The 17,071-nt window shown below is 37.2% G+C and overlaps 1 protein-coding gene across 1 annotated transcript in view; it reads left to right on the top strand.

Annotated features, from left to right (window-relative positions):
* The window catches only part of LOC107601770 (SRSF protein kinase 3-like), a 33,432-nt gene that overhangs the window by 11,363 nt on the left and 4,998 nt on the right, over positions 1–17,071 (top strand). The window contains exons 9-11 of the mRNA XM_016294064.1: positions 2,288–2,313; positions 5,534–5,732; positions 13,799–14,020. Of these exons, the coding sequence (XP_016149550.1) occupies positions 2,288–2,313; positions 5,534–5,732; positions 13,799–14,020 (447 nt within the window). The remainder of the gene's footprint in view (positions 1–2,287; positions 2,314–5,533; positions 5,733–13,798; positions 14,021–17,071) is intronic.

Raw genomic sequence — 17,071 nt, 5'->3', positions numbered from 1 at the left:
GTGTATATATATATATATATATATTAGGGCTGTCGCGATTCGTCAATTTTATTTGACTATTTGATTTGTAAAAATCCTCGACTTCATTTTGCTCCCGCAAAATACCGGAAGTGGCGCATTTCACGGACGAGAATGTATAAAACACATTTTTAGTCTGTTTTCCGAGGCTGCATGATGTATTAAACCCATTTAAAAATGATAATTAAGCATAATTGTGAATTCACAAACGCTACGATTTAATTAAATAATTATATGCGATGCAGTTCTAATACAGTATATGCGCTTTAATTATTTACATGCGTGTAGGTTTAGTACATCGGTAGGTTTAGGATTTTATTATTGTTATTTTTTTAAGTTATTTTATTTTTTTTCAGAAATACTGCACATTTACATTTTTCTCCTAAATAAATTCTGGTAAATAATATTTCTGGTAAATATTCCTTTAAAAAGTGTTTTTTGATTATAATTTTATTATTAGTAGACTAAAACACGTGGATATGTTGTCATTCTTACACTATAATACTGAACTTTGATTTCAGTGATTTGGACTATGAGATGGACACTTGCTTCTTGCACTTTATGTTGCACTTTACTTTTTTACTTTTGAATTTCTTTTGGTTTAATGAAATATAGTTTAATAAAATATTCTTAAGTAAAATTGATGATTTTTTGGTGGGAAATTAATCGTTTAAATTAATCAATTAATTAGTCGATAGATTCATCGAAATAAAAATAGTCGTTAGTGGCAGCCCTAATATATATATATATATATATATATATTTCCTTTATATGTCCTTTATTCAGACAGGACAGTTAATTAATAGAAAGTGAAGTGGGAGAGAGAGAGAGAGACGGGGTGAGATCGGGAAAAGTCCACAAGCCGGGACACAAACTCGGGCAACGAAAGCACTTCGGGAAGCCAAAGTGCAATGGCGCTATATGTCAGCGCACTGCCACAAAGCTATCGGTGCCGACAAAATATCCATATTTAAAACTTTATAAATTGTAATCTCTAGCTTCCGATAACTGACGTACGCATGTTCACGAGAGAGTGACGATCCAGCTGATGGTGTAGGATGTAGGCGTAACGTAAGCTCCGGTGAGAAGTGACGAATGCGGAAGCACAGAGGAGTGAGCAAAACAAAACACCGGTCACAAATTAGAAGTACAAAAAGAGGATTTATAAAGAAAAATGTTGAAGGCTTTCGATATAAGCCAAGAGGGGACTGGTTTTCCTTTGCTGTAAACAAAACTTGGTTCTCACGAGGCTAGCATATTCTAACCGTTTTAAATCTGGATTTTTTTCTTACACAAATGCATCAGTTCACTTCAGAAGGACTTTTTAACCCCCCGGAGTCATGTAGAGCTCTTTTTATAATGGATGGCTTCAAAAACTCGACCCCCATTCACTGCAATTATAGAGCTACATTTTTTAATATAACTGTGATTGTATTCGTCTGAAAGAAGAAAGTCATATACAACTAGGATGGCGTGAGGATGAGTAAATCATGGGGTAATTTTCAGTTTTGGGTGAACTAACCCTTTAATGACAGTTTTGATTAAAAAATTTGAGGCTGGTTTAACATAGGTTTGGTTTATACTTTAGTCAATACTTGGACCAAATGAATATCAAGGATTGCCTGGTTATTTATTCACAGGCTTCTGTACATCCTGAATTTTCTAAAAGTGTCCCATAAGTGATATGATTTGAGTATCCCTGGAGTAAATTATAACAACACAATCTGCTGTTTGGCAGTGATTTTGACCTAACAATTAGTTGACATCTAATGATCAGCTGTGGTTTGCTTTTTCAGGTCTAAAACAAACCACAACTGAATTTCAGGTCTGTATTTTGTATATTCTGTATAGAAGTGTTGGTCTGTATTTTTTCAAACAGATTTGCCTTCCTGTGGATTTTAGCTGAAGCACAGTTGTTTTATCCTCAGTAATTGAGTCCAGGTTATAGAATTAGGGGTTACCTTTCAAGTGATTTTTTTTTATAGGTTTCAAAGGTAAGAGAGCAAATAAGGAAGTAATTTGGGTGTGCTTTAAACTTTGAATCAACTTCAAATGTGCCATTAAATTGATCTGCATGCTGGTCGTCATTTCTCCTCTGCTTCTGTGGTGAATATGCCAATCATTTCTCATTTCTTCTCTGTCGTCTGTTTGGTTTCTAACTGGTGTCCTATCTTTTCTTTCTCTGTTTTCTTTTTATTTTAAATTATTGTAATTATTATCATTGTGGTTTTCTGTCCCTTGCCTCTTTCCTCTTCTGTTCTGATGGCAGTTAGCACGGCCCCAAGGGAAAAACAGGTACGTTCAGAGTTGTGCCTGCTGAAATACAGAGAGGATGTAGTTTGCCCTGGTGAAAATGACACATGACTTTTTTTAATCTGCCTGCTGTACCCTAACCCACCCTTGCCTATGTAGATATACGGGCATGAACCTCTGGGAAAGGGGTGAATCTCCATGGCTATGGTCAGAACCACTAATCTGGGAAAAGACAATTCGACCTATGCTCAAAATGTGCTCTGATTTCCATAAGAATGCAACGTTTTGGCTGATAACTGATCGTATGCCGGTTTTATTAGAGTATACTTGTATGTTTAAATGCTCTGTGCATGGAGAAAAAATTTATTTCAGTTTGCCCCAGTCAGTGGATTTGGTCTTGACGCTCTTTGCCGTCCCACAGATGTGTTGATTTTACACCATTAACTGCTCACTAACAATATTAGACCTTTCAGAGGTGTTTGCATGCTGGAGCATTAAACCAGCTTGCTATCTTTCTTCATCTGATCATTCTGCATTTGGATTCATTTTCCTTTTTTATTCTTTAGAAGAAAAGTTCAAAGTGACTATTTTAGAAGTGAGAAAAGAGCAGTGCAGTAAGCTTCTTCTCAGACAGGAGCATTATCTTTTCTCACGTCATGACAGCCAGACAGAGATCCGCTGCGTTCCCGCTGCCTGTATTCTGCTTTTCTTATTTCAGCCACCACCTCTGCATGGTTGAGAGTGATTTCACGAATTACTGTCACATTTTCCTCTCTTCTGAATATAAATGAGATGAATGGCGAAAAGCAAGGCTGTCTCCACCACTGAGATGAGAAAAGAGATGTTGAAAAGAATAAGATATCTCAAAATTATTAGCTTGGGATGGTGTTATATTATTGGAAGGTATTGCATTTTTAAGACAAAACAGATATTGAGTTTTACATTTAAAGTGCCTGATAACCAATATGCCAAACTGGCTTTTAATTGTTTTATTTCTTGTTGTATCATACGTATAAATATTTTGATGTTAATAATAATAATAATACTATAATATTCAGTGCTGTGATAAAATAATACTAAATAAAATAAATAGTGCATTTTTATCTTTGTTTTGCTCTATTTTAAATATTAGGCTACTGATTTCATTCTTGATGAATGGCTTTTACATAGAAGTTTAAGAAAAAGTAATTATCCAAACAATATTTTTTTCTCATCTCATTATTACTCTCTCTAAATTATTAATTAATTATTACAACAAAATATATTGATGATTATGATAAGATAAAAATATTATTATTATGCCTTTTAATCTTGTTAGACTACAAATTTCTTGAATAAATGGCTGCTACCTAAAGAAATGACTCTTTAAAAAGAGTAATTATCCAAATTATCTCCAGTATTTTTAGTACTCGACTCGACGTTTTAGGTTGGCTAAACTGCTTTTCACCTTCTTTATTATGACATTTTAATTTAGTTAATCTTAGTCGTTGTGATTCCTTCTGTGCATCACCACCTTTTTAATCTTTTCACTTGTAAATGTTCTGATGTGTGCAACAATTACTAATTAATATCATTTAACAGGTTTAAACAGATTTAACAGGTTTGTAACTTTTGAGTGATTGAATCCTCTGTTTGTATTATAGAAAGCATTACTCCTGTTTTCTTCAGACTGTGAGCAGTATCCGTAACAGACGGTATTGCATGCACCTTTCTGACCCCTTTAGATTACAGTGACCCAGTTTATCTGATATACAGTAACCAGTCTCAGGAAGTCTCATTTATAAGTAGCAGCAGTAGTTTTACAGACAGCGCCAGACGCAGAGGTTCATCAGGTCAGTCCTGTAAGACTGGGCTCAGTAGAGCGGACGTGTCACGACTCGACCAAACAACAGACATGGCAACAGAGCTGTCATCCCAAAATAGTCCCAGAGCTGGAAATGGTGCAGGGGTGTCCGATATCCCCCGTGGCAGAATTCACTTTATGCTGTGTCAGTGTAAGCTTAAGAGTGTCAAAAATGAGCAAATCATTTAGATAGGATGCCTGGACAACAAAATCACGATTAATGCACATCTTTTGACTTCTGTAACTAAATAAAACAACCCTTTTGCATGCCATTGCTGACCACTGTGCCTAAGGTTGACGACCCAATGACAGTTCCCCTGGAGTAACTTGAGGTGAAGTGTTTAGGTCAAGGACACAGTGGTGGTTTAATTTTTTTGAGTTTGAACCAGCAACCTTGTTAAAGGAATAGTTCACTCAAAAATGAAAATTTGCCAAAAATATTCTCACCCTCAGGCCATCCAAGATGTAGATGAGTTTGTTTCTGCATCGGAAAAGGTTTAGCATAACATCACTTGCTGACCAATGGATCCTCTGCAGTGAATGGGTGCCGTCAGAATGACAGTCCAAACAGCTGATTAAAAACATTACAATAATCCACAAGTGATCCACACAACTCCAATCCATCAATTTATGTCGTGTTAAGCGAAAAGCTGCATGTTTGTAAGAAACAAAACCCATCATTTAGCATTTTAACTTCAAACGGTCACTTCAGGCCAAAATACCAGTCCGTAATCTATAATAATGCTTCCTTCAGTGAAAAAGTCCATCCACTTTTGTCCTCTCACATCCTCATATTTGAGGCATATTTGTTTTGAACTGTTTTGTACTGTTTTCACTTGTAAATGATGCTTGATCTGTGCATATTTCTCTCATGATTCAGAAAATATTTATTTTTCACTGGAAAAAGCAATGTTATGGATTATAAACTCGTATTTTAGTCCGAAGCAGCGGGTTGAAGTTAAAAACATCTTAATAATGGATTACTTGTGGATTATTGTGATGTTTTTATGCTTTTTGGATAAATAGATCATTCTGACGGCACCCATTCACTGCAGAGGATCCATTGGTGAGCAAGTCATGTAATGCTAAATTTCTCTAAATCTGTTTTAATGAAGAAACAAACTCATCTACATATTAAATGGACTGAGAGTGAGTAAATGTTCAGCACATTTTCATTTTGGGGTGAACTGTTCCATTAACCACTGTGACACGTTCTGTTTGTATGAGAACATATTAACCATTATAAGTGTGTGAGATTAGTTTGCTCTTGCGAACATTATCATAATTGCACAGGTTGATCAGCTAACATCAGACCTTATGTTTGTTTTAGAAGGCGTTTTTTAAATTAGCTTGGTTTGTAAATGAAAAAAAAAAAAAAAAACTTTTATAACTTTTTTGCCCATGTGTGTTTGTGTGTAGATGGGTAAATTATCAAAGAATAAGAAGAAGAAATTGAAGAGGAAAGCCAAACGGCAGCAGCGTCTGTTGGACGAGAGGCTGTTTGACCTGCAGAGGATGGAGGAGTTGGATGGAGTTTTGCCGCCGGATGCTTCTGGAAACACACGAGCGCTCTGGATGCTCAGCGAGGATGGAGAGGGTGACGACAAACACGCACAAAGTGAGATACATTTATATATACTGTTTTCAGCATGCACAAGAGGAGAATTTAATTAACGTGAATCATTCTTTTGAATCGTGATTCTTTTGAACTAATGCTCAAAAAAGTGTTAATATACTTGAATGAAGGAGGGCTTTGTGAGCTGAGGTACTGAAATAGTTGTTTTTAATACAAAATTAAGCTTTGTAAAATACCTTGTGGGGAATTCTGTGAGCAATTGAAATATTATGTACAATATGGAGGAAAAAACATAAACAAGATTAATGTGTCAAATCAGTTCAATTTATTTTCGTCTATATTTCAAGAAAGAAAATAATGAGACCTCCATTATGCACGTCTCCTCTTGCTACTGAATAAAGAAAACATCACTCCAATGTCTCAGAGCGAACAACTAATCTTTTGCTCAAGTGCCAAAAAGTGTTTTCATTTCTGTAAACCGTATTACCCAGCATTAATGGCCATCAAATGGAAATCTAATTAATGAACTGACTTAATGAACCATTTACACATGCAAAATGACATGTAGAACATTAAGATGAATTTGAAAGAGAATGAAGCTTTGTACGTGCGAGTGATTTATGCAAAAAAGCAGAAGCTGCATCAATCTTTCTTCAGATTTTTTTTATTTTCATTTTAGTTATCTTTAGTTATATATGTGGAAAATATGCTCTCTGAAAAATTAGTGGCCTATAGGTAATTTTCATGACTATTAAGATTAGGGAATTGTATTTATTTATTTACAATTTTTAGACAAAATAAATTGTTTTTCCCAAAGATAATTAATTAGTCTCATTAATTAGAGATTTTTTTTGTTTAGTTTTTTTAGGTAGTGTAATCTCTATATCTCAACAAATTCTTATCTAGTAATTAGGGATGCATCGATCCGATATTGGCATTTTCTGCCGGATCGGGTTTCGGTCAGACGAGACCGATCCAAATCCGATATTGTGCGTTAGGGGTGTGCGATATATATTGTCTGCGATAATATCGTAATTGTTGTTTTAACGATGTGCGATTTAAAATTATCGAGTATTTTGCAAAAACCATTCAAAACACCCCTACAGAGTACGCGTACATTACGTGAAGTGGAGACTAGTGCGCGTGCGTGTGCGCATTTCGAGTGCGTTCACTGCATGATTCAGTCAATTACAATGCATTTAGAATGATCACAAATTCCAAACATGGGGGCAGAAAATGTATATATTTATACCACTTCATATAGTTATTCAATTTCACACGAAGAGTGCTGTTTTTCTCCAAAAATTACCATGATTACAAATGTGATATTGATTTTTTACAACAATTCAATAAACACTAAGTTAATTAAGAGACTTACGTTTTAGACACCATATTGCCTGTTTTTGCTCTCTTTCACCAATAAAAATCATTCCAAACACAGCCACAGTACAGTTTTGCGTCTCTGAGCAACATGACGGTGTTTCGTTCCTGAATGAATCAACCGTTTAAATGATTCAGTTAAATCGCAATGACTCATTTATTAACAGTGATTTGCATATTTTGGCGGTTTTAATTTCACATTTCGACTTTTTTTTAAAGATTATTTTCATGTTTTAAATAATTTCATATATCAGTATTCAACGTTTTATGTTTAATATATCAAAACATTATTTATGCATTTGTAATTGCAGGTTAAATGCATTCGTGTCTTGCATTAAACAGTGTGTAAATACATCTAAATGCCACTTCAGATGCAGCTTCTGTGTTGATTTAATTTGCTTGGTAACAGCCCCAAATGTCTTATTATTCTAATTCCCTGATTAATTGTAAGAATTTGACTCAAAAGATAATGAACAATTAAAAAAAAAAAGGCTTTATAAAGGTAAAAATGCCCATAAAATGTAAATATCCGTTTAAATTTATTGGAAAAGATTAATTTCTATCAGTATGAACTGACCACCACACAGAATATGAAGAATATCAAAAACTTTAGGAGTCAGCTGTCCACGGCAGTCCTTAAGGTACCAGCACAATAACACAATCAGCAAAATATCGTCTAATTATCGTTATCGATAAAATCCCAGAAAATATCAAGATATAATTTTTTGTCAGTATCGCACACCCCTATTGTGCGTATATTATTCTGTGTTATTGTTAAGCCCCAAGAATGGCACAAAAACAATATAAAGCAACATAAAGTTTTTGTGCACTATATTTGAAGTGTTCTGAAGCTGTTCCATAGTTTAATGTGAGGTACAGATGAATATTTAAGTCATTAAATTCAAGTTTACGTAAACTCTTCTCTCCGCTGCGGCTGTCTGTCATCCTACATTCAGTGCTCAAACAGCATGTTGTGTTCGGTTACGACAGTCAAAACGATGAAACTCTCTTCAAGAGCGCTCAATAACTGAGATTTGAAACTGTTAAAAGAAAAGGCTCAAACTATTTCACAGATATACAGTAATACACTACGCATCAATATGTCTTCCCTTTGTGCTTTGAACTTTTCTATGCTGCGTGCTGTGACTCTGTGTTGCTTCAAGTGCATCATTCTGCGCACGAGATGTGCATAAGCGCTTTGTGCTGCTCTGTATTGGAGCCATATAACCTTTCATATTATAATACTTTTGCGCAATGAAAGATTATTAAAGGGGTCATATGATGCGATTTAAATTTTTCCTTTCTCTTTGGAGTGTGTTACAAGCTCTTGGTGCATAAAGAAGATCTGTAAAGTTGCAAAGACTAAAAAGATATTCTTTTAAAAAATTAAGAGTCAACCACGCCTACCTAAAACGACTCGTTCTAAATCGCCCCCACATGTCTACGTCACGATGTGGGAAGATTTACATAACGCCGCCCACATGGTCACGCAAAGAACTATTCTATTAGTATATTAAGTTCTATTAAATACTATTCTCGCTGTAGTATTGTTGTTGCCACCGCCGCCATGTCGTGAAGGCGCTGGGTTTCATTGTGAAAACGAAACTACTTTGGTTGTCCTTCCAAAAGAGGACGATATCCGCTTCGTCATGCCTAGAGCTGATCTGTGCTGGTCGCTGAGGAATTACATCAACTTCGCGCTGTGGATCGCCGGATAGACTTACACCGTGGACGAAGCAGAGTCCAGCCCGGGGTCGCCACATGTGGTTGCTGCAAGCCCTCCGGACACTCCTTCGTCGAATCCGCCAGCCGCGCCGTTCTCAAGCCTGCCCGCCTCTGCTCACTCTAGCCCCCGGCCTCTGCTCACTCTAGGCCGCGGTGTGTGATGCTGTGTTTCGTTGTAAAAGCGAAACTAATTTGTTTGGCCTTCCAAAAGACGACACGACTAGAAATCAGTGGTTAATTTGTATTTACAACACTGTTCCAGAACAGTTTAACACCGCCGCCATGTCGTGAAGGCGCTGGGTTTCATTGTGAAAACGAAACTACTTTGGTTGTCCTTCCAAAAGAGGACGATATCCGCTTCGTCATGCCTAGAGCTGATCTGTGCTGGTCGCTGAGGAATTACATCAACTTCGCGCTGTGGATCGCCGGATAGACTTACACCGTGGACGAAGCAGAGTCCAGCCCGGGGTCGCCACATGTGGTTGCTGCAAGCCCTCCGGACACTCCTTCGTCGAATCCGCCAGCCGCGCCGTTCTCAAGCCTGCCCGCCTCTGCTCACTCTAGCCCCCGGCCTCTGCTCACTCTAGGCCGCGGTGTGTGATGCTGTGTTTCGTTGTAAAAGCGAAACTAATTTGTTTGGCCTTCCAAAAGACGCCACGACTAGAAATCAGTGGTTAATTTGTATTTACAACACTGTTCCAGAACAGTTTAACCCAAATATTCAGATGTGTCCAGCGCATTTTATGGAGGACTGTTTCCTGATCCTGGAAGAGTAGACTACAATGCCGCCTGTTCTGACTCACAGACTGTAAGTACGTTTTTTATATTTAAAGAATTTGCCACTGACGATTCAAACACGAGTTTTGAGGAGTGTAGAGTAGCACTTGTTGTTTGTCATTTCTCCGATCACAAATGCAGACATGGCTTTATGTTTACGCAGCGCGATACGGAACGCAACGAGTAAAAAGACAGTATAAGTCATTATAATCCATAATTATGTCCCCACTGGATGCAACAAGTGCCTCGTTTATAATGGCTTTTAATGTTTTTGTCTCATCGTGCCGGGACAAGGCATCACAATATGGTAAGGGGCGTAACATTTCCGTCACACGCTTGAGGTATTCGGCCAATCACAACGCCCTGGATAGCTGGCCAATCAGAGCACACCTCGCTTTTCAGACCGATGAGCTTTGGGCGCAGTACGTTTTTCTCTAACCTTTTTCAATTTGATGGGGGCAACAGCTTCTAATGTATTAGAGAAGATAGTGCCCATGTTGCTAGTTATTTCGTCTAGTTCATGTGTACTTATTGGTACACTGAGCAGTTGAGATAAATCAGGCAGGTTATTTGTGAATCTGTCTTTGGTGGCTGGAACAATAGTTCTGCCCGGACGATAACGCGGAGCCATATAGTTAATATTAGTAATACGCAGCATGCACGATACAAGGAAATGGTTAGTAACATCATCGCTTTGAGGTACGATATCTATATCAGTAAGATCAATTCCATGCGATATAATTAACTTTTATTTGTTCCCCACTAAATAATGTTATTTCACTAAATGTTTAGATTTTATAAAATTATTGTGCACCCATGATTCCTCTAGACTAGAGTATCTTTTGCTGCTGAATTATCCACTAACCTAGTTTATAATATAATTTTTTGTCATAGTTTATGATTAAATATTATAGATACTCAGAATTTTCGGTATCGGATCGGTATATCTTTGCATTCCTACTAGTAATCACCAATGACTAGAAAAGTCTTGGAATTTCATTGGTCAGAATGCGATTTGAGGTGAGAATGAAATATAATCATGCTTGGAGACATTTTGTATGTTACAGCTCTTAGTTTTTGGACCTAAGGGCAATGAAGAGGTGAATGATCTACAGTTTTTACTTGTGTGTTGGTCTGTGTGCTACATGGATGTTTTTGATGCAGTGCATCTCATTAATTTTTCAGCCTTTTGTTGCGTTTTATGATGCTGTGTCAAGATGCTGTTTTTTAAAACATCTCAAGACCCCTGTGTTCAGTTTCATTCTGCTGAGTCTGACAGTTTTTGAACACAAGAACATTCCTGAATGAAGCTAAAATTAAAATATTGACTAATTAAAAATGTTTCTAGATTTAACATTATAAAGTCAGTTTCATAAAAGCTCCCTGATTAAACTACTTATGATCATATGGCGATATGATCAAAATCTTTCCCAGGATATGAGCCATTTTACAAGCACAGTAAGGATAGACATCACAATATAGTAATTATGTCTGAAATTTGTCTCGTCACTATTATGGTTCCATCACTGTTTTTGCGCATTTTAAAGTATCGCAACAAAAATTTGTGATGGCGACTCATGTTATGCTCGCATAAGGTGGTTTTTGACTTGTGTGAAAAAGAGTTCATGGGAATTATGGGAGGCGGAAGCGCATTTGCCGAACAAATTCTGACGTAGCGAACATTAAATCCATGTGACTAATCTGCTGTTTCTGCTGATGGTGCTTTATTTACTGTTGGTTACTAGGTTACCACTACCACCGGCTTCTGCTCAAGCAACTTGATGGAAATGCACCTAATTCGCATTTGTTTGTTGTTTTTTTCTCTTTTGCGAACTTTGAAAAGATTCTCTTCATGTTTGGATGGAAACCCATCTATTAACAAGATGTTGGTCAATTAATTCAACATCATTGCTTAAAGGGGTCATATGGCGTTGCTAAAAAGAACATTATTTTGTGTATTTGGTGTAATGCAATGTGTTTATGCGGTTTAAGGTTAAAAAAACACATTATTTTCCATATAATGTACATTATTGTTGCTCCTCTATGCCCCACCTTTCTGAAACGCGTCGATTTTTACAAAGCTCATTGTTCTAAAAAAGCGAGGTATGCTCTGATTGGGCAGCTATCCAGTGCGTTGTGATTGGCCGAATGTCTCAAGCGTGTGATGGAAATGTTACACCCCTTACCATATTGTGATGCCGTCTCCCAGCAGGACGAGACAAAACCAATAAAACCCATTACAAATGAGGCATTTGTTGCATCCAGTGGGGACATAATTACTGATTATAATGACTTATTCTGTCTATTTACGCATTGCGTTGCGTAAGAAGCGCCAGACTGTCCTTGCAAAGTTGGAAATGCCCAACTTTATAGAAACAGCCTTTGTGCCACAGACGCAGTGTAGGCTACTTGTTCAGGAAACGGTCCTCATCCTCCATAAAATGCGCAGCACACATCTGAATATTTGGGTTGAACTGTTCTGGAACAGTGTTGTAAATACAACTTAACCACTGATTTTTAGTTGTGTCCTCTTTTGGAAGACCAAACAAAGTAGTTTCGCTTTCACAACGAAACACACAGCGACTCCACAACATGGCAGCGGCGGCAACAGCAAGAATTAAAGTTAAGCCTTCTTTTTTTGTGTGAACATTTGGGAGGCGTTATGCAAATCTTCCCACATTGTGATGTAGATATGTGGGGGCGTGTTAGAACGAGCCATTTTAGGTAGGAGTGGTTGACTCTTAACTTTTATAAAGAATATCTCTTTGGATTTGAGACTTTAGTTTTTGCAACTTTACAGATCTTCTTTATGCAGCAAGAGCTTGTAACACTCCAAAGCGAAAGGAAAAATTGAAATCGCATCATATGACCCCTTTAAATAACTGCTGATTAAATTTGAAAAATGTTAAACTCGTATCAGACTTTTTTCAACAAATGATATATTCACTTGTGACAACCAATCATATTTACATCCAGAGTCCAATATCTCTGAAGCATATTTTGATGGACTGTGATGGTTTTAGCTCCTCCAAGTTTCTTTAATATTCAGCTGAATCTTAAGAAAAGATTATTAATGAAGTGAGGCCAGATTTAGTTTTAGATTTTAGGTAGGCTAAACTTTAAAAACATTTGATAAATTTAGCTTTTACTCATGTATGTATAGATGATTTATTTATTTATTTACTTTTTATATTTTTCACTCCTTTCTCATCATTAATAAAGCCATGGTAACTGGCATGGTGCTAAATTATGAACAAACAGATGCTCACTTAATACGAAACCAATATTTAAGTCTCTTAATTACATTTGAACACAGAATAACAAATAACAACATAGCCAGATCTAAATCCGGAGGATAATTTATATGATCACTAGCCAGGTTTCCATTAAAGTTGCGAATTTAACTTTTGCGCAAAACTGGAATATCGCGCAAAACTGGAATATCGCATAAAACATTTGCGAACAAGCATCGTTTCCATCCAACAAGTCAAAGAGAACAAAATACTCACTTCCTGATAAACTGGCACTATAAATCACTAAGAAAAAAGAGAATATTATAATTTTCATATATAATAAATTCCTTGTGCCTCAGAGCGAGCAGACGAAACGCAATTAATGCAGTCATTGCTTTCGGAGGTGGATGCTGCTGTTTGGGAACGCAGTCATGTAAGACATTTCAGAGAGGCAATTATACAGAAATACTTTGATGACAGACGTTGCTCGTGCATTTCCAAGTGACCAAAACAACATTTCAGATGCTGTGGAATGAGATCAGTCCGCTGGTTAGTCAGGTTATGCCGTCCCAACAGTCCCATAGTGCAAAGTCACATGACTTTTTTGATGTGCTTGGAGGAATTTAATCGCAAAATGCATCTCCCATTATTCGCATTAACCCTTTTTCGCACAAGTCAAAAACCACCTCAAGCGAGCGTTAAAACTTTTTCCGCGAATTAAGGCATTTTTAATTCGAAATTCAGTGTTTCCATCTCTCGATTCTGATGCGATACTTCAAAATGTGCATAAAAGCAGGGTGATGGAAACCCAGCTACTGTATGTCACCCAGCACAAGAATTGTTCTGTTAAAGCATCAAGTCATTCTAGACATGACACTTTGACTTTCTGTAAAGTTGCTTTGAAATCGAGTATTATGAAAACGCTGAATAAATAAATCAAGCTTAACTTTCTCTGAAGTATTCAGCACATTTTTCTCTTTATGTGTGTCACAGTGAACGGTAACGGACACTCTATAGGAGCTCTGAATAAACGCAGTCCAGAATCGGGCTCGTCATGGTTGGAGGAGGGCTGTAACGGCTTCGGACCCCTGCGCTTCTCCAGCCCTGGATCGGGCCTGTCCGGCATGTCTGGCTCCTTCCTGTCAGCTACCTCCGAGTCAGCTCTGTCCACTCTGTCCGGATACTCCACGGAGCGCTCACTGCTCTCTCCCAACAGTGCGTACTCTGCTTTGAGCTGATCCGGCCACTTTATCAGCGGCCTTGGTTCTGGAAGTATTTTTCCCCATTCGTTATTCGCATAGGGATTATAGAGTCTTTGTATTATAGTCTTTGAATCACAAACCATGAACCAAACCAATCAGCTACAAACATTGATCAGCATTACAAACTTTGATTTGAAGCAAAATAATGTTTGAAAATCTGACAAAAAGACAAAGGTGTAAGACTGTGTACTTCACAGGTTTAATAAGAGAAAGAATTGCAATCCCATGAAGCATTTTAACTCTTTCCCCGCCAGCATTTTTGAAAAAAGTTGCCAGCCACCACCAGCGATTTTCATGATTTTCACAAATATTTGATGGCCTCAACATAGCCAGATCTAAATCCGGAGGATAATTTATATGATCACTAGCCAGGTTTCCATTAAAGTTGCGAATTTAACTTTTGCGCAAAACTGGAATATCGCGCAAAACTGGAATATCGCATAAAACATTTGCGAACAAGCATCGTTTCCATCCAACAAGTCAAAGAGAACAAAATACTCACTTCCTGATAAACTGGCACTATAAATCACTAAGAAAAAAGAGAATATTATAATTTTCATATATAATAAATTCCTTGTGCCTCAGAGCGAGCAGACGAAACGCAATTAATGCAGTCATTGCTTTCGGAGGTGGATGCTGCTGTTTGGGAACGCAGTCATGTAAGACATTTCAGAGAGGCAATTATACAGAAATACTTTGATGACAGACGTTGCTCGTGCATTTCCAAGTGACCAAAACAACATTTCAGATGCTGTGGAATGAGATCAGTCCGCTGGTTAGTCAGGTTATGCCGTCCCAACAGTCCCATAGTGCAAAGTCACATGACTTTTTTGATGTGCTTGGAGGAATTTAATCGCAAAATGCATCTCCCATTATTCGCATTAACCCTTTTTCGCACAAGTCAAAAACCACCTCAAGCGAGCGTTAAAACTTTTTCCGCGAATTAAGGCATTTTTAATTCGAAATTCAGTGTTTCCATCTCTCGATTCTGATGCGATACTTCAAAATGTGCATAAAAGCAGGGTGATGGAAACCCAGCTACTGTATGTCACCCAGCACAAGAATTGTTCTGTTAAAGCATCAAGTCATTCTAGACATGACACTTTGACTTTCTGTAAAGTTGCTTTGAAATCGAGTATTATGAAAACGCTGAATAAATAAATCAAGCTTAACTTTCTCTGAAGTATTCAGCACGTTTTTCTCTTTATGTGTGTCACAGTGAACGGTAACGGACACTCTATAGGAGCTCTGAATAAACGCAGTCCAGAATCGGGCTCGTCATGGTTGGAGGAGGGCTGTAACGGCTTCGGACCCCTGCGCTTCTCCAGCCCTGGATCGGGCCTGTCCGGCATGTCTGGCTCCTTCCTGTCAGCTACCTCCGAGTCAGCTCTGTCCACTCTGTCCGGATACTCCACGGAGCGCTCACTGCTCTCTCCCAACAGTGCGTACTCTGCTTTGAGCTGATCCGGCCACTTTATCAGCGGCCTTGGTTCTGGAAGTATTTTTCCCCATTCGTTATTCGCATAGGGATTATAGAGTCTTTGTATTATAGTCTTTGAATCACAAACCATGAACCAAACCAATCAGCTACAAACATTGATCAGCATTACAAACTTTGATTTGAAGCAAAATAATGTTTGAAAATCTGACAAAAAGACAAAGGTGTAAGACTGTGTACTTCACAGGTTTAATAAGAGAAAGAATTGCAATCCCATGAAGCATTTTAACTCTTTCCCCGCCAGCATTTTTGAAAAAAGTTGCCAGCCACCACCAGCGATTTTCATGATTTTCACAAATATTTGATGGCCTCCAGTATATTTTGCTGTATGAATATTTGAATATGCAATACACCAAAATAAAGATCAGAGCCTCTACTTTTAAACAATTTTTTTTATCAATACTTGAATACAGGTAGGTTTCATAAAAAATGCATTATTTTGAGCAAAATTTTACTCCGTAACATTATGCAGTTTTCATTTATATGCCATCTATTGCTGATGATCGCATTATTTTTCATATGCATCTGTTTACATAAGAGATCGCTCGTTTCTCAGTCCTGTTCACGTGTGTTTTTGTTTCAGGAGGTTTTGTACTCGTTCAGAAGATGTGTAATCGCGCCCCCTCGTGTGTAACAGTGAAAACACGAAAAGCCGTAAAAACTTGTCTTTGGCAGGGAAGCGTTTTCTTCTAAAAAGCGAGATAAATCGTCAATGGCGGGGAAAGAGTTAAATGATATAAAGGTCCCTTTTTACATTTACGAGGTTCTGAGAATTCATCTTAGTTTGGTAAACTTCTATAGTGGTGAACGGAAACTACAACACATCATTTTTCCATTCCCATTTGCCACAGTAGCATAATAAAAAGGGTTTCTATGAGGGGGAAAATACTGAGAGATTGATTATGGTTATCAGAAGAGAGAAAGATGTCAAATTATCTGTCAATCCATCTGCTGTTATATTAGAAACACACTGCAGCTGTGACTAATCTTCTGTAATTTAATGTAATATAACATGTAGTGTTAAAAAATGTGCGTTAAAGTTTTTTTTTTAAATGGAAATATTAAAACTTTACAAGATTTATGATGTTAGTGACTGGAGACACATCATCAGAGTCTGTGAAATGGGTCAGTCTAATTTAAAACAATTGATAAATATAAAGCAAATCTAGGTACAAATGTGTGTAGAAATAATATATTTTACTTTTGTTGCAAAACATGTATATTATGCATATAAATATTTAAGTAGTTTGAGAGCAGAGAGAGCTTGTCTTGATTATGTCATTGCAGTGCTTCATGGGATTGGGTGGGTGCTAAAGAGCTCTTTTGGTGTGGTTTGAGTCTAATTGGTAGAGAGTCAAACCAAAAATTATATTATCTAAAATTAGCGAAATTTGAAATGCATTTGCGATCTCAAGAAACAGTGTCTCAAGAAAGTGTGTGTGTGTATGTGTGTGTGTGTATATATATATATATATATATATATATATATATATATATATATATATA

The sequence above is a fragment of the Sinocyclocheilus grahami genome, unplaced genomic scaffold (assembly GCF_001515645.1).
Source record: "Sinocyclocheilus grahami isolate Dianchi unplaced genomic scaffold, SAMN03320097.WGS_v1.1 scaffold312.1, whole genome shotgun sequence".
Classification (NCBI taxonomy): Eukaryota; Metazoa; Chordata; class Actinopteri; order Cypriniformes; family Cyprinidae; genus Sinocyclocheilus; species Sinocyclocheilus grahami.
The sequence above is the reverse complement of the archived record's forward strand: the minus strand, read 5'-3'. Positions and strand labels throughout refer to the sequence as shown.